The 23,697-nt window shown below is 57.9% G+C and overlaps 1 protein-coding gene and 1 non-coding gene across 5 annotated transcripts; one reads left to right on the plus strand and one right to left on the minus strand.

The window, feature by feature from the left end:
* Nucleotides 1-22,139, plus strand: LOC119096266 (calpain-5; the record flags this gene model as incomplete). 4 transcript variants are annotated; one of them, XM_037219086.1, is given in 13 exon segments in its annotated part: nt 1-75; nt 1,688-1,880; nt 3,139-3,260; nt 3,637-3,714; nt 9,371-9,433; nt 10,232-10,264; nt 11,306-11,383; nt 11,631-11,826; nt 16,475-16,594; nt 16,928-17,124; nt 18,633-18,751; nt 19,545-19,678; nt 20,553-22,139. In XM_037219086.1, coding segments are annotated over 13 exon segments (1,597 nt in total), but the record flags the coding sequence as incomplete, so codon positions are not given.
* On the minus strand, nt 14,872-14,955 carry TRNAL-CAG (transfer RNA leucine (anticodon CAG)). Its single transcript has one exon. It is a non-coding gene; the product is annotated as a tRNA-Leu (tRNA).
* Nucleotides 22,140-23,697: the final 1,558 nt, after the last annotated feature.

Raw genomic sequence — 23,697 nt, forward strand, 5'->3', positions numbered from 1 at the left:
CGGCCAGCTGATCTACACGCACAGTCGGGAGCGCAGCGAGTTCTGGTCCGCCCTGCTCGAGAAGGCCTACGCCAAGTGAGCTGCCGGCTCGCCGCCGTCGCCGGCCACCGAACCGGCCCGTGTCGAACTGCCGCCGCCTGACCGACAGGGACCTATCGCCTCATACAAACACGGATATGGCTGTGTTTGCATGGCCGCTGTCTGTGTCTGCGTGGATGCACGCGAGGTCGGCTTCACGTATTTTCCGAATCGTAGTGGTGTGTTTGTGGACGCCGTGCATTACCCACCACCCACGATTCCTGTTACCTACCCCCGTTACCCACCCTACCATTTACGGCGCGAGTGTATCGATCAGTCGGTGTGGCCGCACTGTTTCGGTTCGTCGTACCCATTAAGCGTTCCGCGCGACCTTTGCCCGGCGCGTGTTTGTGTCCGGTCTCCATGGGCACGGTTTCTTGATATCGCTGCAGTAGAGGCGCTTGCCACGCACTTGCTACGCTCCATGGGTTCTGGAGGGCCAGGAATTAATGGACGTGGTTCAGTTAGATATTAGGCGTTTCATGCAGTATTAGTCGGCCGTTTTAAGTGGCCGAGTGGTCAAGGCTTCGAGCTCACGCCGGGCTGGAGGTGCAGAGGCTGAATTGAGATGACCGAAGGGAGGAGCATAGTGCGGTGTTTGGGGGGGGGGCGGCGGCGGGAGGGGGGGGGGGGGGGGGGTCTAAACACGCTGCAGAACAGGAGCAGTAATGCACGTGCTAAGTCGTTGCCCTGCTTATTTCCACGCACGGCTGTTTTCCCGCGAAACCTTCAATCATCGCAGTGAAGGGGTAAAGATGATAATGACACACTTCGCGTAAAAGACTTCGTGAAAGCCACAGAGCACTTCTGAGCTGTCGGGACTATTTACAGGGAATAGATTGTTTCAGGAAATTTGCAAGGCGGCATCATATGGGCAGGGCCGCCTCTGCTGGTAGAGCAGTCGGTTAGCAAAATACTCGAGTTGGTCAGGTGGGGGGGGGGGGGGGGGGGGGGGGGGGGGGGGGGGGGGGGGGGGGGGGGGGGGGGGGGGGGGGGGGGGGGGGGGGGGGGGGGGGGGGGGGGGGGGGGGGGGGGGGGGGGGGGGGGGGGGGGGGGGGGGGGGGGGGGGGGGGGGGGGGGGGGGGGGGGGGGGGGGGGGGGGGGGGGGGGGGGGGGGGGGGGGGGGGGGGGGGGGGGGGGGGGGGGGGGGGGGGGGGGGGGGGGGGGGGGGGGCGGGGAAGGGCCAAACGATACGTTGTGTTTTAGTGGTCTCACGTAAAACGAGAAATCACTTGACGTGACATTGAAAACATTGAACCTTTCCTGTTGACTGCCGAAGACAACTTGAACCGGTTAAAATAAGGGATTTAAACTAAAAAGTGTAAGGTTTACTTACTCCCACACCCAAATGCCTACACTCCGGACTCGCGGTCTTCACTCCGTGGTTGGCCTCTGACTGCCGTCCTTAATCCTTCATGTTGCTAACCGCACCGCTTCCTGCCCCGCGGCTGGAGCAAAACTAGCTGCTGGGCGGCGTTGACCTCTGGTGTCCTTCAGCATTATGGACACACCAAACGAGTCTCGGGAATGCTTGCCGCCCGTCCTGTCCAGCAACAAGAGCAGCACCTACGGGTGACTGAGCGTCCCTTGACCCGCTCTACTGCGGCAGGATCAACACCTCATACGAGTCGCTGGACGGCGGAAACCTGTGCGATGCGCTCGTGGACTTCACCTCAGGTGTGTCCGTCACCATTGACCTGGTGGAGGGCGGCTACCGCTCCGACGAGGCCAAGAAGACGCAGCTCTTCAAGCAGCTGCGCCGCGAAATGGACGACTATGCGTTGATGTGCGCTGCTGTTGCGGTACGTGCCCCCGCTTGTCGCGGCACGTGCCCCCGCTTGTCGCGGCACGTGTCCCCACCTGTCGCTGTACGTGCCCCCGCCTGTCGCGATACGTGCCCCTGCCGTGACGCCCAGCCAGGGAAGGATCATGACGACGTGGCGGGTGTCGCATGCGGACTGCATGGGTTTCAAAACAGCACGGGTGCTTTGGGCGGGTTTTGAGCGTTGTATTTCGTTTATTCCTTCAGCGTCGGGAAGTGATTGGTGATTTCGCACCGCGGTGTATTGGGTTGCGCAGGCCACAGCTGGTGCGTGTGCGCATGCGCGTGCGTGTGCGCGTGCGCGTGCGCGTGCGCGTGCGTGTGCGTGTGCGTGTGCGTGTGCGTGTGCGTGTGCGTGTGCCAGGCAGGCGACATTGGCCCGGCCTGCCTGACCGGACTGGTCTCGCCGGATGTTTGTGGTCGCCATACCAGTGCCTCCCGTAGTGGCGTGCGCATCGGGTATCACCATCTGTAGTGGTGCGACCAGCACGGTGGCAGCAGAGCAGACAAGCTGCTGGCAAACGTGTTATGGACACACTGGCTTGGTGGAAGCTGGCAAGATATCATGCCAGCACACTGCTCTTGAACCAGGATTTTTGAAAAGGCAGAGAAAATATTCACCGTCATCTTGCAAACAGCGCCATAAACCTTGGTTCCTTGGTTCATTGTATCGGCAAATCATTCCAACGAGTGGCTTATTGTTTGATTCCGTACAATTCCAGTAGTAGCATGAATGCAATGTTCAAGCATGACAACAACGCGACCACATTCGCATGTTATAAATCATCCAGAACCTCACACCTCTTCGTCAAAAACAAAATTATTAATCCAAACCCGGATCGCCAGCACATGTTACACAACGGCAAGCAACCAATGATTACACAACGGGACCGTCGAAATCCTCTGGCCTGGTGCGAAACTCATTTTGAGTGCTAGAGGCGGTGATGGTCGGCGGCAGGCGGCTCCAGGATGAGGCCGCGCGACACGAAAAGGCCCCGCGTGCCACCGACAGGCGAGGGGCTGGCAGATCGAGGGCGCCCGCCACTGCCGCCCGGGTGGCACGCTGGCATACAGCGGTACGTGGGGTGAACATAGACCGGACAGCAGCCGCTGATGCGGGCTATGCTCGTTGACGGGCCTGAATGACAGTCCGCCGCCCCCGGAATATTTGCAGTGTAAGGGGCTGGACGGGACCGATGGCGCCCCGGTCTGTACGGCACGCACTCTGCCTGCCGCAGGCGCGCAACCGAGAGGAGGTCGAGCAGCGTACCGAGATGGGCCTGGTCAAGGGCCACGCCTACGGAATCACCGCCATCAAGAAGGTCCCCATCGGCAACACCACACTCGTCAACTTCTTCACGTGAGAACTGGGCGGCGCCGACCATCGTGACAGCCTATTTGCTTGAATTTGGACCAGGACGGGTGGGTCCCTGCCCTAGTTCACAGTGGAACGTAGTCGTGGGTTATGTACATGTGCATGAGCGATGTGCTCGTCTCTCCTGTGAAGCGGCTGGCGAGCTACGTTTGGACGGCCAGTCTTGTGTATATTTCTCTGGAAGGCAACAGCTGCACGGCTGCTATAAAAGACTGTTGCCAGCTGCACGGCTGCTACAAAAGACTGTAGCCAGCACCTTCCGCTCCTGACCTGACCGTCTATCTGTGGGGGGCGCGTGGCGGCCGTCCGGAGGCTCGGTGTGGACCGCTAACGGGTGCCGTGTGGCCGCGCCGCCCGGCAGGGGCCGCGAGAAGATCTACATGGTGCGCCTGCGGAACCCGTGGGGCGAGAAGGAGTGGAGCGGCGCCTTCAGCGACGGGTGAGTGGGCCGTCCGGCTCGCTGCATGAGCTGCCCGCACGGCCGGCGCTGACCTGTCTCCCGCCCCCCGACTGGACCGGTGCTGGGGACCGCCGCACAGTCGGCAGTCCAGGCTGGCCTCGCAGCGCGCCCTGTCGGCTCCAGCACAGGCGCCGGAAGCAGCGCATGGCTGCAGCCGGGGATAGCATGCGGTGGCACGTATCTGGGCGCACAACTCTCTTCCACAAACATCTCGTAGAATTTCAGCTGCAGTCGGTATTTTAGTTCATGTCCTACTTAGCGAGTAACGTGCAGTGTGCACCAGTGATGCCCTCCTAAGCAGATGACTTTCTAGCCTTGTTATGTTATGCTGTGCTGTAAACTTACCTTCTTAATTCATGACACCACTCGCACCTATACCCCGCCAGGCTAGAGAAACCCACTGACATGAAAATCCGTTGGCAAGCAAAAATTACGCCACGCTACGTCAGAAATGACTCATAATGCCGTGCAAAAGTAGGCTGAAGACTGCACTTTGGAATGAGCACTGAGGATTGTGCTGCAAGCAGTGTGACTCGCTCTCGTGAGCAGTGCCCTGAGAACCCACCCCCCCCCCCCCCCCCCCCCCCCCCAGTGCGCGTGGCTCATTCCCGCGAGCAGTCCCCTGAACCATCCCAGTGCGCGTGGCTCGTTCCCGTAGCAGTGCCCTGAACCCCTCCAGTGCGCGTGGCTCGTTCCCGTAGGCAGTGCCCTGAATCCCTCCCAGTGCGCGTGGCTCGTTCCCGTAGGCAGTGCCCTGAACCCCTCCCAGTGCGCGTGGCTCGTTCCCGTAGGCAGTGCCCTGAACCCCTCCCAGTGCGCGTGGCTCGTTCCCGTAGGCAGTGCCCTGAACCCCTCCCAGTGCGCGTGGCTCGTTCCCGTAGGCAGTCCCCTGAACCCATCCCAGTGCGCGTGGCTCGTTCCCGTAGGCAGTGCCCTGAACCCCTCCCAGTGCGCGTGGCTCGTTCCCGTGAGCAGTGCCCTGAACCCCTCCCAGTGCGCGTGGCTCGTTCCCGTAGGCAGTGCCCTGAATCCCTCCCAGTGCGCGTGGCTCGTTCCCGTAGGCAGTGCCCTGAAACCCCCTCCCAGTGCGCGTGGCATCGTTCCCGCGAGCAGTGCCCTGAACCCCTCCCAGTGCGCGTGGCTCGTTTCCCGCGAGCAGTGCCCTGAACCCCTCCCAGTGCGCGCGGCTCGTTCCCGCGAGCAGTGCCCTGAACCCCTCCCAGTGCGCGTGGCTCGTTCCCGCGAGCAGTGCCCTGAACCCCTCCCAGTGCGCGTGGCTCGTTCCCGCGAGCAGTGCCCTGAATCCCTCCCAGTGCGCGTGGCTCGTTCCCGCGAGCAGTGCCCTGAACCCCTCCCAGTGCGCGTGGCTCGTTCCCGCGAGCAGTGCCCTGAACCCCTCCCAGTGCGCGTGGCTCGTTCCCGCGAGCAGTGCCCTGAACCCCTCCCAGTGCGCGTGGCTCGTTCCCGCGAGCAGTGCCCTGAACCCCTCCCAGTGCGCGTGGCTCGTTCCCGCGAGCAGTGCCCTGAACCCCTCCCAGTGCGCGTGGCTCGTTCCCGTAGGCAGTGCCCTGAACCCCTCCCAGTGCGCGTGGTTCGTTCCCGGGAGCAGTGCCCTGAACCCCCCTCAGTGCCTGCGTGTGTGAAGAGACCAGCTTGGAGTCGAGCTGCCTAGCCGGGACCGGTGCAGTCCTTCCGGCCGTGAGAAGATGTGATACGAATCCCCGCTCCAGCCCCGGCCCCGGCCCCGGCCCCGGCCCCGGCCCCGGCCCCGGCCCCGGCCCCGGCCCCGGCCCCGGCCCCGGCCCCGGCTCCGGCCCCAGCCCCAGCTCCAGCCTCGAGCGGCTGAACGTGGCGCGCGTGACGCCTGCCACTGTGTTGGTGTGCCGGCCTGGCGCCGCGCCTCCAGGCTCGGCCTGCCCGTGTGGCCCGTGTTATCCAGCTCGCGCCTACGGCCGCCCGGCGCGCCGCCCGGCCCGCCCAAGCTGTCGCCGTCGTTCGTCACGCGCTGGCAGACTGCGCCACCGCGGGCCGCCACGCCGCCGCCGCCGCCGCCGGAGCGACAGCTACATCGCGAGTTCTTCAGTCCTCCGCCGCCCGGTTGGCTGAGCGAGAAGCCAGAGAAGCAGCTGTTCGCGCTGCCCAGGTAGCGCGCGTCTACCGGGCGGCCGGTCGGCGCGCCAGGTGTCGACGGCGCCGCTGCCGCCGCTGCATGGGCGGAGGCGGTGGCCCGAGTTGTGTGCCCGGCACTGCATCCACCTGAGCTCGTGCCGTCACGTGTTCGTGAACGGTTAATAGTACGACACGTTTTTGCATCGGTACGGCGTCGAGTTCTGTTTTTTGTTTGTTTGTTTGTTTGATTGGTTGTTCGCGTTCCGCCTCGGCACCGTATATTTGGTCATCCAACTTTCTTTTCTGGTTTCTTGGTGCAGCAGATTCCCACTGCAGCTGCACCGGGTGACTAGTTGTGAACTCTCGTCGGGCTGACGGGCTCCTCGTACTTTTCGTATTCCGATGTTCGGACAGTTGCTTTGGTTCTGCGATTCCACTTTGGTTGTCCTCAGGACCGCACTGATTGCTGTCAGCTGTGTGCCTGTTCATGGCCGCACCTGTGACACGACGTTGTATTAGCGCACCGGCTGACAAGGCCATTTCTACCGTGTGGCACCTGGTCCGGCCTCTGTCTGCCATTGGGTTGTCTGCTGTTCTGGGTGTACGCGGCCGCGTGGCCGCCTGTCGCGTGTTGGGTGCCCGTGTGACCGCACCGGGAGCACGGAGCTCACGCACCGCGCGTCGTAACGTGTATCCGCCCTCCGCAAGAGACGGCACCAGTCCGCTCACGGCCGACGAGTCGCCGGGGAACCCGTTTATCGAGGAGACGGCGACCGCCGACAGGTTAGTCGGGCTGACTCGCCCGCCTCCGTCGCTCGATCGTCGGCAGTGGCTCGGATGTGCGCCTGAGTTGAGCGGTGGCTGGCGTGAGCTGTTCGACTGCGTCATTTCTCGTTGATCCTGACGATGCTGATGGTGACCCTGTTGCCCGCAAGCATGCCCTCCTCGGGGGCCGTCATCACTGCGGACGACTCTCCAGGAAATCCGTTCTTAGAGGAGGACCCCAGGTCAGTTAAGGCTGGGCCGAAGCTTCACACGTCTGCTGCCAGTGTTTTTCCCCTCCCATTTGCTGTGTAGCACCGGACAACAGTGCGGCCGCTCTCTGAGCGCGGCACGTCCGCTCCGGTGGGCGGCCGCCTTCTGAGCGCGGCACGTCCGCTCCGGTGGGCGACCGCCTTCTGAGCGCGGCACGTCCGCTCCTGTGGGCGACCGCCTTCTGAGCGCGGCACGTCCGCTCCGGTGGGCCGCCGCTCTCTGAGCGCGGCACGTCCGCTCCGGTGGGCCGCCGTGCGCCCAGCTGCGCGGCGGCCGTCCACCGGCCGAGCCGGCATGAGCGCCCGCGCCGCGCCGTCGCCGGGAGGCTGTGGACGGCGCTGGGTCACGCGGCGCCGACTGTCCGCAGCGAGCAACCGGGACCGGCGCCGGCCGCCGCCGCCGACTCAGCGAAGGTCCTGCCGGCGCCGCTGCTCGTGGCACCGAGGTACACGACGGACGCTGCACCGCGGCGCAACCATCCGTAAAAACCTAATGTGTCCAACGTGAGAGGGGATAAGAATGTCCTATGCGAGACGTAGCTTTGTGGCAGTTTGGTGGGCGTCACTAGCAGACTGTCGACTTTGCCGTCAGCCGCCAGGCGTGTGCGGTTGTGGCTCTTGGTTTCGGCATCGCGATGATGTGGCGAGCGTTCCGGCGCCGGTCGATGCCCCCGTCCCCCACGCCTACTGGTTGTCACGAACAACACCGATCTCTGCGCTCCAATCCTGGTCATGCCACGGCACTGATCGCAGCTGAAATACGCGCCAGAAGTCCTCCCAGTGCAATGGCGCGTGCCCTGGTGACCTGGTGCCGGGTCGCTGACCGCTCTGACCTTTGTCGCTACTGCCGGCCAGTGCTCCGCCAGCCGAGGGCCCCGCCGGGTCTGCCCTGGACTCCCCCAGCATCAGCGAGCTTTTCAAGGGGCTGGGCGAGGGCGACGAGAGTCCGCCCGAACAGCGGCTGCCGGCCAGGTACCGGCCCCTACCGCCCGCACCACGCCACGCCTGCCGATGTCTCCTCTACCCCTGTCGTCCAGGGATACCCCTGCCCCTGCCCCCCTGTCTGTTGCGGTAGCGCCGGGACAGAGGTCAAGCCTGCGGGGGCGCGCTGCCCGTCTGTGCCCAGGGGTATGTCGAGGCATCATGTACAATCTGGGTGTGGCCTGACCTGAGCTGCCTGAGGAGCGGAGCGGTCGGTAGACGAAAGGTTGCGGTGGGACGGTGTGGGCCCGCTGGTCCAGAACAGGGGCTCGGCCGGTGTGTTGTGCGCCTTGCGACTGACGCCGCCGTCCGGCAGCGGAGCCTGGCCGGCGGCGGCGCAGCGGCCGGCCGGCGGCGAGCTGCCGCAAGTGGAGCCGGAACTGCCGAGCCGGGCGCCGGCGCGCCTGCCGGCGATCCGCGCCAGGTGCGTGTCCCGGCCTCCCTGCTCAGAGAGCATGACCCTGGCCAGTCCGGCCGCGTGGCTCCAGCACCGCTGCACCGCGGCTGGCAGTCGAGAGTGAGAGGGTGGCAGCGACGGCAGCGACCGCTCCGGCAACTCCCGCCGAGCGCCGGGGCACGGAGGTGTGGCCTCACGCGGCCGCTGCCCGACCAGACGCGCCGAGCACCTGGCCGCGCTGAGCACGTCTGATCACCTCCGCACGGCGCACAGATTTGCAGTAATCGCAGCGGCTGTCGGCGCGATCAATTCATGAACGGAGTTGGCTGAACTGCCGGTGGCTAGAGTTCGGTGATTGTTTTCCAGATGCTCTGGTGTCTTTACATGTAGAGTGAACCAAAGCACCGAATCGCTTGGCTGTTCATAGTCCTGTCGAGATTGATTGGGAAATCGGAGCAGGGTGCGGCCTCCGATGTGGCCGTCCTGGTGTCCCGTTCTCGGCCGCTGGCAGCTGCTCGGATCTCGTGCGAGTCGGACACGCTCCGCACCACGCGCACATCATGGCTCCGGCGTGTCGTGCACGATAGGGTCTGTACATGGTGGACGCTGCCGCCCTCGTGGTCCACGTGATGCGGCCTGGGCACCGTGGGCATTGCTTGCTATTCTGGACATTTGGACGATGAAGTCGAACGCCCTGTTTTATTCAGGATGTAGTCGGCAAACTGAGAAAAGTACTGCGAAATATACATGGAATGAGTTGCATACATTTTCAGTGACATCGACTGCATTCCTCACATTCCAAAATCGAATTCCAACTTCCCTGTAGTGGACACTGGTTGTTCGCATCCTGTTTCAGTGGCATGTGCGCTTCGCAACACTGCTTTGGTTATGGTGTGAGGATGGAGTTTTCTTTGCACACTCGTGATCGGCTGTGCGCGCGTGCCCCCTGTGTTGGTGGCAACATCGGTGTGTGTCGTGCGCTGGTGGAGTGCCGGCGGCGGCGGCGGCGGCGGCGACGGTGTGTAAGCGTGTGTGTGCCTGTGTGTGCCGGCTACCGGCAGCTCTAGCGCCGCCGCGCCGCCCGCGGTAACTGCCGCCCTGTCTGCCCTGGCAGGGCGGAGGGCGCCGGGCATGACTATGTGTACCCGACACAGAGCCTGTCTCACATGCTGTCGAGGTAGGTGCGCCGAGCCGACCGTGGCCGCCGGCGAGCGGAGCAGGCACCCCGGCCCGGCTCGGTGGCGGGCAGCTCGAGACGGCCGCGCAGTACTCGCCCCTTCTCCCGGCTTTCTAACGACGAGTTAACCGGCTGACAGTGGCCTGTGTTAGTGGGTGCGGGTGGGAGGGCTCGCTTGTGGGCCCAGCTCGCGAGCGTGTGCAGCGTTGGTATGAGCCATGTAGTGTAGTGTAAGGTATTGTGTGAGTCCTGTTGCTGTCACGGCTGTTTCTGTGACGCCGTTGCTGCCCACTATCGCAGCCTGGCCGCCGTCACCGCTGCCCCGCGGGCGGACTGACGTATGCTGGCGTGTGCATGTGTGAACTGCCCATGCCACCGGACCCTGCAGGGGCGCCGTCAGGGGCGCCCTTACGCTGCACAGCCGTGACACTGTACACGTAGCCCACGGGGTGCACAGTGACTGAAGCACACCCCTAGCGGACGGTAGTCCCATGCACCCAGCACCCGTGTGTTTCACCAGCTTCTCCGCTCACCGCCGTCTCGTTGGAGGAGCGGAACCTCGGATTTGCCAGGTGTCACTCCCGGAGCACAGTCCTGCGGTGTTCGACGCACGTGCTGCACTGTTCCATCCATGTCTGCCCGCGGGAATGTGTCCGCCTGACGCCTGAGGCCGTTCCGGTTTGTTGGTCGCCGGTCCGGTGTCCGGTCGTCGGTTGACTGGGTCGGCTCAGGCTGGTGCCGTGAGCGGCAGTGGACAGCTGGCCCCGCGTCTGATGCCGGCGGTTCTCAAACTTTCAGATTCGTAGCCCGAACGAACAAGAACCACTGGAGGTAGCGCGGTCGGTGTCGGGTCAGGCGCAGCCGCTTAGAGGGGCTACCCCTCCCCCTCCCTCTCCCGGAAGCTTTGGTCTCCGTCCCTGGGGCTTGTGGGCGACGCCCACCCGCCCGCTGTCTATTGCCTCTGTCCGGGGACGTGACAGTCGGTCCAAGTCGTCGGTGAAAACATGTGCAGTGGGTTAGATGCGTTCCCGTGCGAAATTTCTGCGTAAGGCGCCCGGCCGAGCGCGTGCCGCATTCCGACTGGTCTGCCTCCCGGTACGGCTGTGGTAGGAGCGCTGCTCTGGCGGCACACCTCCCGTTCTGAACCCTCCCGTCTCGGGGCTTGTGAACGTGGCCCAGTGCACCGCCGCCGGACCTAGTCCACCGCGTCCGCATCCTCGGCCCTCGCCGGCCGTGCGTGTGCGTGTGTGTGTGTGCACGTGTGCTTGTGTGCTTGTGTGCTGTGGCGGGCGTGCCGAGGCTGGGGCTGGTCCCTTGTCCGCGCATATGCTCTGCCGGTCGCACGGGTGGTGGAGCTCTGGCCCCGTGCTGTCCCCAGCCGACACCGTGCACCGCACGCTGCACGCGCCTGCCTGCTGTCGATCCGTGTGGGGCCTGTCGGGGCCCGTGCCGCTGCTGCCGGTGACGGGGCGGACCGGTGCCGGCTGCCGCCGCCCCTGCTGCATGCTGCCTTTGACCTCTGGCCAGGTGAGGCCTCCGCGGACCCAACGGCGACCCGTGCTCGCCGCCGGCCGGCTCTCGGTAGACGTCAGCCTGTCCGTGCCGCGCCGGCCAGCACGCCGTGACGGTGCACCCGGGCAGGGGCCGGTCATCACTCCAAAGGCGACGCCCTGGTAGTGGCGTTGCATGCAGTATTAGATGCACTGAGTCGGCAGGAACTACGGGTTGCCTGTTTCGGAGACTGAATTTTGAGAATCTTCGGATGTGGACAAGTGAGCCGTAAAGTTTGCACGGGTTTGGCACGCACCCCGTAACAGGCGGTAGTACATGCTACGTCATGCTCTTGGTAACGTTTTGTCCGGTGGCTTCCAGATCGCCAGAGTGGTCCAAGATCAGCGACTCTGAGCGGGAAAAGATCGGCCTGACCTTCGATAACGATGGAGAATTCTGGTGCGTACAGAATACAGATCGGCGCTCTTGGGGGCTTATGTCATCTCTAGCGTTCGTATTGCTTTGTGCTGCAGTGCTCCATTGCTTCATGTTACATTCAGCTGTAGCGCCGTGTCTGGCGCTGCTCTAATGACGGACAGAACAACGGACTCCGCGGGGATTGGGTGGCAGTGCTGGTCGGTAAAACGCTTGCCTCGCGCGCCCGTTACGCCCCGCTTCCGCCCTTGATACGCGACATCCGTTACAGGATGACGTTTGACGACTTCGTGGCCAACTTCACGGACGTCTCCGTGTGCCAGCTGATCAACACGTCGTTCTTCTCGTTCTCCAAGACGTGGGTGGAGGAGCGGTCGTTCGGCATGTGGGCGGCGGGCGCTCGCGGCACCCTAGAGCGGGCTGGTGGCTGCCTCAACAACCGCTCCACCTTCCTGCACAACCCGCAGGTGAGGGCCGCCGGGCCGAACAGACCGGCCGCAGAGGGCTGATGGGTCATACCACAGCCGATACTGGACGGGTATAGCCTCAGGGATACCCCTTCTTAGGCAGCATGGTTCTGCTCCCCCACTCGATGGTTTTTGATCGATTTGATTTCATTTCGAATCGATTTGTCAATGCTCTCAAATTTATTGGATTTCATTTCAAGCTGATTTGTCGGAACTCTTAAAAAGGGCGTCCTACTTTTGGGGATGTCTTTAAAAGACTAGTGAAACCTCAGGACTAGTTACACGTAATGATAGCGATGGAAAGTGCGACTGCCGCACCATAATGACATAATCAGATTATCAATTAAAATTATTTTTGAGTCCAAATTACGCTGCCAGCGGTGTGCAAGAGCACTGCTCTTCTTCACTGCAGTCGCGACCAACGTCGTCGTGACGACCACGGTGCGCACTTCCATGGTGCGAAGAAAAGAACGTTTGCGATTGACCAGCAGGCAAGCGTCTGTTACCGAGAAGTGCATTGCTTGAAGTTTGAACCAGTGCATCACCTGGATCATATGATACCCCCATTCCGAAAGCCAAAGTCCGCGTCGGAAAGAGCCACTGTGGTAGACGCTAAAGGGGAGAAACCAAAGCCATAGTATAACGTTTCATTGAATTCGCGGGATGATGGCTTCACGTTCGCATATCATTTTGTCTAAGCAGAGCGTTTACAGCTTTCGTAGCATTTATTACACAAACATTTTGGCATATTGATGTGTTTCAAATATTACAGAACACACACGTTGGAAAAATTAATGCAAATGAAATGCATTATGTTCAAAGTGGTGGGCATGGAGTCAAATGAGATTTATCTCGCAGTCAGCTACTTCAAATACAAATTTTTAGTTATTCAGAGGAATTTCGAGAAACTGTTATTACTGATCAAATTGTACGCGTCTGATGTAACAATAAGTGACGTGTACGAAAATGGTGGAATGCTCTCTTTAAACCTTTTGACGTGACTTCGGAATGCGGGCTGAATCCGCTTGGTGTGAATTTATGTAGATCTAAAGGTGATTCAGCATGCCCAACACAATTTTTTAGTCGAATTTTAAAACAGTTTTGATATGTTCTGAATCATTTGGTGCCTTCTTTTGTACCAGGAGTTTGCTCTTTACGCTGCAGGAATTCTGCTCTCTGACATTGGATGATTTCTGTGTCAGGGAGAAGTTGCGGGACCCGTGGGCCACGTATTCTGACAATCAACGTAGCATGACTGCTACGTCAAATAGTGTGCTTTTGATCGTGATCTGCCTGAGGGGATGGACGTGAAGAATATGTCAACAAGTCGTGACATATTGCGCTGTTTTCCTCAGTTTACTTGACATGACAGCTTACTTCAACATAGCATTGACTTTCAGTAGCTGGAGGCAAGTCCACATACCTGGTAGAACGACTCTGTGCAAAAATAATGAATAGCAGTAAACAACCCGAGATGGAGATGTGTTAACCCGAGTGTTGTCGAGATTAAGGAGCGGAGGATGTTGCTTTCAGACGTATGGTGTAAACCTTTGTTGTTTACAAGCTAGAGTTATTTTGCCACCTTACCAGTTAGTTGGAAGCCAACTAGCGCTGCTGCACGAGCTTATGAATTTGCAAATAAAGTGAAACCAACTAGTTTGAAAACCGTCTAGGTAGTAAGGATAAGGACTGTTTGCAGAATAACGCGTTCTTTCCAGCAGCAAGAAGGCATGGAGCGTCTGATCTTTCGGCGTTAGTTTTTATGCTGAAAACGTCTACCTTCACCAGGGGGCGACAAGTGCCGGTTAAGCGTCAATAGGACGTGATGAGTAAGATACGCTATGATACTTGATGATTTAAGGCAGTGCTCGTGACCACAAGCGAGCAAGTCAGGTGGAAAGCATAAGGGCCGGGAAATACAGAAAATGTTCCAGATTTGCGCAGGCTACCAATAGAAAGGTGTCGCGATATTCAGTCATCGTTAAAGATCACACATCTTTACAGCCGACACACTTAACTCGTTATAGGCTGCTGGAAACACAGGTGACCGATCCGAAAGCTTTTCGACCCATGCTGAATTGTTATATGGTTAGAGATACAGGTGCCGCGAATACAAGTGCAGTCATTCGGGCCCCTATCTCCTAGCATCCGACGCGTGGCACCATACTAACGGCTGTCCCAAACAAACGACTGTGTTACAAGAGATCTTATACGTGATGCGACACGCCGCCCATCCCCCTCCTGCTGTTTCCAAACTAGGCAATGGGTTCGTGTCAACGATATCTCGTTATCGGTAATAAGTTGTTCGTTGTTAGCTCAGTAACTGACCCCATTATGCCCATTCAGGGTTCAACTTATCCCGAAAGTCGAACTTTTCCTGGTTTACATGCTCATGTTAACTAGACCATGCCCTGCAGTAACAAAACCTAAAATGCCATGTTCATTATTCAATTATGGATCCAATATGGTGTAATTTTGTGTGTTTTAGCATAACTGGTTCTGGTTGACTGTTTCCGAAGTTTCACTGGGGCATGCTTGTGAAATATACTCCAAAGGTGGACACACCATTTAAGACGCAGCGCAAACAGAACGAAACGTGCTAGAATGGGCCTTTCGTGTTGACTTTTCCTCCGCCATTTGTTGACACTGGAGTAGACTGCGTGTGTTAGTACACGGCACCAGCTAGGGATGTAACCGCCAGATGTAACCTCCCAATTTTCTAAAATCAGGTCAGTCTGCTGCGCCTGGAGCATTTCGACCCCGGAATCTCGGACTGCCCCCCGCCCCCCCCTGTACAGCATCAGACGTGGCTTGAGCCTCATCTGACGGGGTGTATCAATACACGCCCTGCGCCACTGACGCCGGTGAAACAAAAGATGCGTACGTCAACCCGAGTCGTTGTTGAGGGGAGGGGGGTGGGGTTTTGAAGAACAGCGAAGCTTGTTTTGTGCCATAATTGGTGTGATCTGTACTGGCGGGTGCAAGATTAGCCGTTTCCGAATCTCGTCCAATAATTTTTTTGGTTGCTGAATGGGGAAAAAGTCCTGTCAGAAGTGGGATTCGAACCCACGCCCGGAGAACCGGACTGCGACCTGAACGCAGCGCCTTGGACCGCTCGGCCATCCTGACATGGTGTGTTGGACTCCAATCAACGATGTACTATGACATACGCAGTGACACTAAGAACCAAGCGCATTTTATTGTTGTCAAGTGAACAATACACCGATTTTGAGTTATCAACCTATTAAACCAATTTTACTGTGCAAATTCGCAGCATTCATAACATGTGCCCGTTTTTCCGAAATTTGTTGGGACTGAAAAGCTGCCTGCAACTCAAATTCCCTCCTCGTTTAACACGCTCCGTGTGGCCTGTTGGATAACCTTCGCTCGGGTGGTGGGGAGGGGGGAGTCCATTTGACCTCCGTCCCCCTGAGATCCGAGGAACTTGGAGGGCTAGATATACCAAATTCTCAGGGTAGCCTGTACGTGAATTCACTTAGGTCAAAGTTTGAGCCTTCTAGGCCAGGACCTTCGGGTCAAATGAGGTCGGATAAAGTCAAACTCCAAGTTGGTCTTCAAATTGTCCTCAAAACCTGGATACTTGGCCTAAGCAAAAAGCCACATGTTCATTCAAGGTCAGCGACCTTGTTTGACTTTTCGGAGGATATGGTGACCAAAATTTTAGAAGGCTGCTTTGAGTTTTGCATTTGAATACGCAACAAAGTTTAGGCTAGACAGTATGTCCCTATAACCGAAATGTTAACCTGGGTCATTTTAGGACAGTGACCTATTCTGACCTATAAGAAGTCCATGGAAAATGTATAATGCTTGCAATATATTCGGAGTGACACCAGAAACTGCTTTCAACAGCAAGCCCTTCGACCCTACTTTGTCTTTGTCAATCTGATACAACGTTGTTGTATCAGAGTGAATGATTCCCTGAGAATTTTCCTCGGTGACTGCCATAACTTGACTTTGACCTGCCATAGGCCAGTCACCTTACATGTTACATCTAATTTTGTATTACGTAAAGATCGGCCATTTAGTTGGCTGCAGCTATGCAAAGTGTGGCGTAGCTAAGCTGCACTGTTTCGAATCACTTTGCCAGCCAATCCAGGTGGTATATGTTCTTTATTGTATTAGGTAACAAGCTGGTCGGTGTTCGTCTGCCGTGCTTGAAAGGCGCCAGCCAGCATGATGGCCCGACTCGGGCCGGCACTCGGCGGGACCGTGGTGGGAGGGGCCGTCGTGCGGGCTTGGCCTGTTCTCTGAACAGCTGGTCACACGGACGTCATCACCTGCGGCCAGGGGTGGCCGATTCGAGAACAGCTGCGCACGCCCCACGCTTGAATGGAAGAAGGAACACTAGCAGACAAAAATCGATCGTGTTTTTTGGCTGCAGGACAAGATTTAAGTGAAACGTACGTTTGCCTGCTCCCCATCCCCACAGGCCACATGTTGTCAGATGTACCGTCGCTGCCTGGTGGGCTTGTCCGGTCAACTGTAAGTGACATAGCAGGAGGGGGGGGGAGGGGGGGTCGGTCCAGCTCTACCATGGCGGGTGGTCAGTGCAGCCGGCGCCGCGCCGGTGACGCGCCGGTGAGCGCGCGCTGCGCACCGCCTGACGTGTGCCGCCCGCCTCCTGCAGTACCGCTTCGACGTGGACTCCGAGGTGGAGGAGGTGATCGTGCAGCTGAGTCAGAAGGACCAGCGCGAGAGGAAGCACGAGGGCGCGCTCAACCTCTGCATCGGTTTCCATATTATGAAGGTGCGGACCGCGACTGGACGAGCGTCGCGTGCCGAGAGGAAGTGGTGGTAGGAGGGGAGGGGAGGGGGGAGGACGAACTCCGACCGCGCGTGGCCAGGCTGTATGCGGTGACCCTCATGTTGCTGGTCCACGCCGTATTTTGCGAAATGCGGGAAGATACACAACAAACCTTTGACGGATACGTAGGTCCATCCGGCGTCATATTTGGACCGATTTTCTGGCGGTGCAGTTGAGATATCTAATATACTGTACGACAACGGTGGCTGCCGTGTGCGCGCTGACCATGGTGCTAGGCTCGTCCACGTGACCTGAACAGCTGATGTGGGTGCTCAGGTGGAGATGAACCGCAAGTACCGCGTGCACCGGATACAGGAGTCGGCCGCCACCTCGGACTATATCCGGTCGCGCAGCATCTTCTGGCGGGACCAGCTGCCGCGCGGCCGCTACGTGCTCGTGCCGACCACCTTCTCGCCGGGCGAGGGCGGCGAGTTTCTGCTGCGCCTCTTCATGGGCAGCAGTCCCGAGTTGCAGTGAGTGACCAGGTGACGGCGGCCGGCCGCGGCGTAGCAAAGGACCTGCCGTTCGCCGGCCGTCCCGGCCGACCGCCACTGGCACGGCCTCTGTGATATCTCGGCGCTGGGGCCGGGAAATCTGGCCGAGGCCAAATAGCACGAGAATTTCGCCGCACTTAGACTTGAAATGCTTCGAAAGTGAGATAGTCATACAATAGCATGCATTGCGTTGACGAGATTGAGCCAAACAATTCGAGTGTGATATATTTTCTAAAGTGAGACTTGAAAGATGCTAAGTAAGTACTTCTTGAGCATACACGGATCAGAGCAACACACATTTTGGCATGTAGTCTTTTTTAGGGGGCTCGCTGCGCCGCATCACCACAGCATGAGAATGCCTCCGCATTATCCGTAACCGATGTGCGCGTCATCTTGAAGCCAAAAGTCGGTATAGTTCGCATTGTAAAGAGCCCGCAGCTGGCAGGAAAAGAAGCCTTACGAATCAGGACATGTGCTTCGTGTCGCTGAAAGGTGCAGTTTCGACACAGGATTTGCGCAGTTTTTTTTCAGATGCAATTTGGAGCCAGTCATGCTGTGTTTAGTGTGCTCAAGCTACCTCTGCACATTATGTTATACTGTCTTTCTCATATGCAACAAAAACAGTGTTGTTTGGTGGACCATATCCTTGCAATCCTTATCCTTGTTGCAATATCCTTACTATCCTTGCAATTTGGAGCCAGTCATGCTGTGTTTAGTGTGCTCAAGCTACCTCTGCACATTATGTTATACTGTCTTTCTCATATGCAACAAAAACAGTGTTGTTTGGTGGACCCTATCCTTTTAGTGGTACGGATGTAGTTGGTGACGTATCATTAGGGTGTGCTCCGCCTCGGGGTCTTCGGCCAGGACACACATGGGACCGTTGTCCCCTCACCCGTCCTGCACTTGGAGCCTCGTGTACTCGCTTCGCGTCAATGATAAACCTAATCTATTGTTGGAATTGTTTGGTCACTCAAGTCGCATGTTCGGGTTTGTCTCCCCCCCCCCTCCCAGGCCAGTTGTATGGCCCCTTCCCGAGGTTTCTGGTTGCTCCCTAGCCGTGAAGTGGCGGCTCCCCTGCTTCTACACCACACCTCGGCCGTTTCTACCACGTCATTGGCCCGCGAGGCCGTCACCGCCTCCCTTACTCCCGTGACTTGGGTGACGCTCGTGCTGCGCGTGAACTCTGTGACTCCCGTGACCGCTATGAACCCCGTGACCGCTGTGACCCCCGTGACCGCTGTGACCTCCGTGACCGCTGTGACCCCAGTGACCCCAGTGACCCCGGTGACTGCTGTGACCCCCGTGACAGCTGTGAATCCCGTGACTAGCGTGAGCCCGGTGACAGCTGTGACCCCCGTGACCGCTGTGACCCCAGTGACCCCGGTCGCTGTTGTGACCCCCGTGATAGCTGTGACTCCCGTGACTAGCGTGAGCCCGGTGACAGCTGTGACCCCGATGACCGGTGTGACGTAACGCGACCGCAGTGAGCTGCTGAAGGACCAGCCGAAGCCGAGCATCTGCCCGTGCTTCACGCCCCCCGCCGGCGTCGTGGTGGTGAAGGTGGTCAGCGCCACCGGACTGGAGAAGCAGGACTCGCTGGGCTGTGAGTCACGCGGCTCGCGGCCCGCGGCGGGCGTCACTCGGCTGCCGCCGGCGCTGCAGGCCGCAGGCGGTCACTCCTCTGGTTCCGTCACGTCCAAAAACGGATTAAATTGAGATCAGTCCAGTCAGGCTATCTTTCCGTGGCACATCTAGCAATGATTATCATCCACAAACCGTCCGCGCGGTGGAAATGAGCGCCGTGAAGTAAACCAAGCAGCGGTTGAAATGATGATTTTAATTGACTGAGTGTAATTCAGCTGTGCAAACTAGTTGGAACTTGCCACTCCATTCAAAATTTGTTCCCTAAGCCCGGTAAAAGCATACGTACTAGACCGAATGCCATTTTTACTACGTCTCACATGTCAACATGTCTACATCTCCGTGATATTGTGGGGTATTGTCGGAGCGGACCCTGAGGTACCCTGCCTGCCGATAGGGCCTGCCAGTCGACACGCGCTGTGTGCTGGAGAGAACGATCATGTCCCGTACGCAGTGGCCGCTTGGTACAAATGTGACCCGCCCGCCCGCCCGGCCGGCCGGCCGGCAGCGGTGGGCAAACCCGGCTTGTGTGTGCTGTCGCCACTCAAGTCCGTGGTTCCGGGGTGACCAGGCGCTGTGCCCGTGTGACGTGTGTGGTCCCGGGGTGACCAGGCGCTGTGCCTGTGTGTGGTGTGTGGCTCCGAGGTGACCGGAAGCCGTGTCCGTGTGGGGTGTGTGGCTCAGGGGTGACCGGGTGCTGTGTCCGTGTGAGGTGTGTGACTCCGGGGTGACCGGGTGCGGTGTCGCTGCCGCAGCGGCGGACCCGTACGTGCTCATCAGGTGCGGCAGGACGAAGGTCACCTCCCCTGCAGTCAAGGAGACGCTGAACCCCACCTGGAACTGCAAAGCCGTCTTCTACCGGAAGGCAAACGAGCCGATCAAAGTCCAGGTGCGGCTAGGCGCAGTGCTGGTGCCTCCAGTCACGGGTGTTGTGTGTCGACAGGACGCCATTGTGCTCGTGCTCAGGGCTTGGTGAAGATATTTAACCTCGCCGGGCTCACTCATATGAGCCCCGCGCGGTTAGAGCCGCACTGATCTGAGCTTGAATCGCTTGCAAAAATGACGCCAATGGCATCTACCGATTGGATACCTAACTAATAGTAGCGAAAACCGCCGTGCTGCAACCTGATAGCTTCGACGCTGCCAGTCTGGGCAGTCCACCAGCGCGCTGGTGGAGGTGGACTGCTCAAGCCGTGGGACAGCTGTGCTCTTGGTGCATTTGTTATGCCACAATTCGTCTCATTCATGTTCCTTTCTTAAAGGGAATGTTCCACCTTTGCATGGGATTTGGAAATGAAAGAGGTATCTTGAAGACCATTTGGTGCAGTTCACAGCCCTGCCGTTCTGACGATATAAACCCCACTAGTCTCTGGGCTGCACGTCCGCGGAAATTTTGCAGACAATTTCAAGGTCACTCAGATATCATTGGTACTATAAAAATTAATTAAAATCCTGCCATTCAATTGGCCATACAGCGACCAAGGCCAATAAAGACGTGATGGTTGAGTCGTCCATAAAAGGCATTTGTGAGCACGATTTCCATGTATCACGGTCGTCAGTTGGCTCTCAATCAGCGCTGCGCAAGGTACGGTGATGTAATCAAACTATGACGTGTTGAGGAACATATTCACTAAACAGAAATTGTGTGGTCTTGAGCAGTCTTCTCCTTTAAAAAGTATTGTAAGTGGGTTTATTTTATCATATCTGATCCGCGTTGGGGCTGCATTGGTGACCGTCTGCCTGAACGAGCGTCCGTGCGCCAGGTGTGGAACAGCTGTCTGCTGAAGGACCGCTTCATGGGCCAAGCCACGCTGCTGGCCGAGAACTCGCCCGGCAATGTGGTGGAGTACGAGCTGAACCTGTTCGGCAAGACCCGCGCCGACGCTACTGAGCGGCGGCCCGGCAAGCTGGCCGTGGAGGTGATCGCCGACAGTGACATGGCTGCCGTGTGAGCGGCCGCCGACCGCCAGCGGTGCCGCTCGGCGCCAGCCTCTCACGGCCGCAGACTTGCCTGCGCTGGCAGGGGCCTCTGCTACTGGCGTTGCCAGCGGCATCACAACAGCGCGCTTTGTTCCTCCGCGGCGCGCCTGGCGGCGTGCGCTTGCTTGGCTGAGCTGACTACTCTGTACCCACCGGATTCATGTGATTGGTCAGGGCGAGATGCTGCAGTGGCTTGCGCAGTCCAGGGAGCCGTTCAGCAGTGACCGTGCCTTTTACACGGGTATCTCTTCAGCAGTCCGCGCTGTGACAGCTTCTGCAATTGGTCGTTTTGCGGTCGAGTGGGTATTTTATTTTTTACCTAAGCTTTCGTCATCAGGCTCGCATCCTGCGGCACGGTTTTACTTTTCGTGGGAGGGACTTCGACTGCACCTTGCAGCTTGAACCAACCCACATGTGCCGTTATTTTTCTAGTGAAACTCAGCAACGACAGCCAGTACGCTTCATGCTGTTGTTACAGTTTTCGTTGGCAGTCTGGAGAAAAAGTGTCTTTCTCGCCAAGACCGTTGTTCTGTACTGCTGTAGCACAAGGTGTGTCGTGATTTGCCCGCTACACACGACGTCTTGGGAGAGTTTAAAACTTCCCGAGACTTCGGCGGCGTTTTGTATTGCAGTGCGTTCGTTGGAGTTTGAAATCTTATTTTAGACCGACACGTTTGCAGTGAGTAAATGGATCAGCCTCGTTGACCAGAAATTATTTGGCACGCAGGTACATTTTATACAGTGTTGGGCGGCCTGTGCGGCGTTGTTGTGCTGATCTTGTGTTGTACGTGCTCCGTCTGCTGAAGAACGTTAATCACAACACACTTCCATTCAGTGAGGGCTGCCGCCTTCCTGTATGATGACACGTTTTAAAGCTTTTTACATCTGGGTTTTGTATTGGTTACCAGATAGTGCTGTGCTTTTGCAATGATTTATGTAGAGTATTTTCCATAAGGTTGCTTTCAGTCTGTTTATTATGCGCCGGGTGATGATCAGGTATCTGGAGCACACGTGTTTGGGGTTGCACAAATGATAATATCCTGCACAAACAACAAAGGCTTCGCAAGCCTAACATGCATTGAGTGGTATTTGCGCGTTGTTGTGTTTTGGACTGAGCATATTTTCCTGAAGAGCATGCTAATCATTATCATAATGACTCGGATTCTTTATCCGCACGCCTTTTCTGGCGCGCTTCTGGATCATCTTATGTGCGCCTCCGCAGGTGCTGACATGGCTCTACCGCCCTCTCAGCGTCATGTGAGACTCGCGCTCTGCCGTGGATGTAGGTATTGGCAACAGCCCGGTATGCTGCGCCGGCAGTGACGCGCATACCTTTAGGATTGTTGTAAATAAAACCTAAAAGGAATGGAGCTGGACTTTGGAAGAACAACAGCAGACGTTGCCAGGAAATGGAGATCAAGGCGAATACCCAAGCCGTTTCGCGTTAGTTCGTTTCCATGCACCACCCTAGTACGGAACGCCCATGCCTATTCTGGCGCTAGATGTCAGGGTTCGTTGCAGGACTGATCGGGTCTTGCCAACGGCCCCGGCCCATGCCGACGGCGGTATGGTCGAATTCTCGGCCGGCCGGTCGTCCGAACGACAAGGTCACAATCTGCACCGCTTCCGAGTCACCCCGGAAAGTGTAATGCAAGGAACAGCGAAGAGGTAACTCGAGCCTGCGTCCACACATAGCCACATAGAGGCCGGACGGTTCCGCGAGACCATTGGACGTAGCAGGTGGTCCTCCGCACCCAGCCGCCCGGATCACGCGGGCCACCCGCACATCCACGGCCAGGATGCGCTGCGCCATCCCCGCCTACATGACGCACCTGTGCAGGGTGTGGAGCGAGCGTCGTGGGCTGACGCGGGCCACAGGACCGGCGTGGTTGACGTGGGCTACCGGGCCAGCGCTGTTGACGTGGGCCACCGCACCAGCGTGGCTGACGTGGGCCAACGGACCGGCGCGACTGACGTTGGTCATAAGACCAGCATGGTTAGTGTGAGCCACCGCACCAAACAGACCCCTCCCTGCACTGACGCCTCTGAAACGTTTGGCTCTGCTCAACCCTGTCCCGAAAGTGACACAATACGATCGCTCACTAGCACACCTTCAAGGCGCATAAGACAAGGTGCAACAATGGTTAAGATTTTATGCTTCATGGTTTCCAGTTTTGCTAAAAAAATCGGCCATTTTGACTGTCAGTAAAAGGCGGCAATATACGCCGGCACATTCTCATCCTCTTGGCGGCCATCATATTCCTTTTCCTTCATCGCTCAAATCGTACCAAATGCATAAAAGGTTTTAATTTCTTCAGATGTTTTTCAGGGTCAAGATACGGTGCTGATCATCATTCATTAGTATCAATATATAAATCCATGGTTCTTCCGATCATTGCATGTGCTCCGCTGTGTTGCATCTTGGGTGGTAGTGAAAATACTCTAAAATCACGGGCTTTCATTCAATAGAAACACATGTCGTAATGGATGGATATATTTTCATTAATATATATATATATATATATATATATATATATATATATAATTTTGCGCTAAACGCAGGGAGCACTGCGGACACCCCCAATTTCCGCTGTCGGGATGAATGCCGTACATTGCGCTTCGCCCCCTCTGACTTATAGAAATAACCCTGAGGCACATCATAGATTTGAAAGAGAGGGAGATGCGAGACACGACAATCTCGATGTAGAGTCAAACGGACGGGGTTGCAGCGGTATCAAGAATTACAAGGCACACTGCTGTTCACAAAACTCTCCAGAATATTGGCCACTTTCGTCAACATCGAGACCCGCTTCGACCATTTGAGTTGCGCGCAGGCACGAGAAATACGGACGCTGACGGGCTGGAAGGTAAAGGTCGGGCGTGCGTGTATTACTTGTGAAGCGTAGGAAAAATATTGCGAATTGCCTG

Source organism: Pollicipes pollicipes, unplaced genomic scaffold, assembly GCF_011947565.3.
Source record: "Pollicipes pollicipes isolate AB1234 unplaced genomic scaffold, Ppol_2.1 Scaffold_4295;HRSCAF=5057_pilon_pilon_pilon, whole genome shotgun sequence".
Taxonomy (NCBI): Eukaryota; Metazoa; Arthropoda; class Thecostraca; order Pollicipedomorpha; family Pollicipedidae; genus Pollicipes; species Pollicipes pollicipes.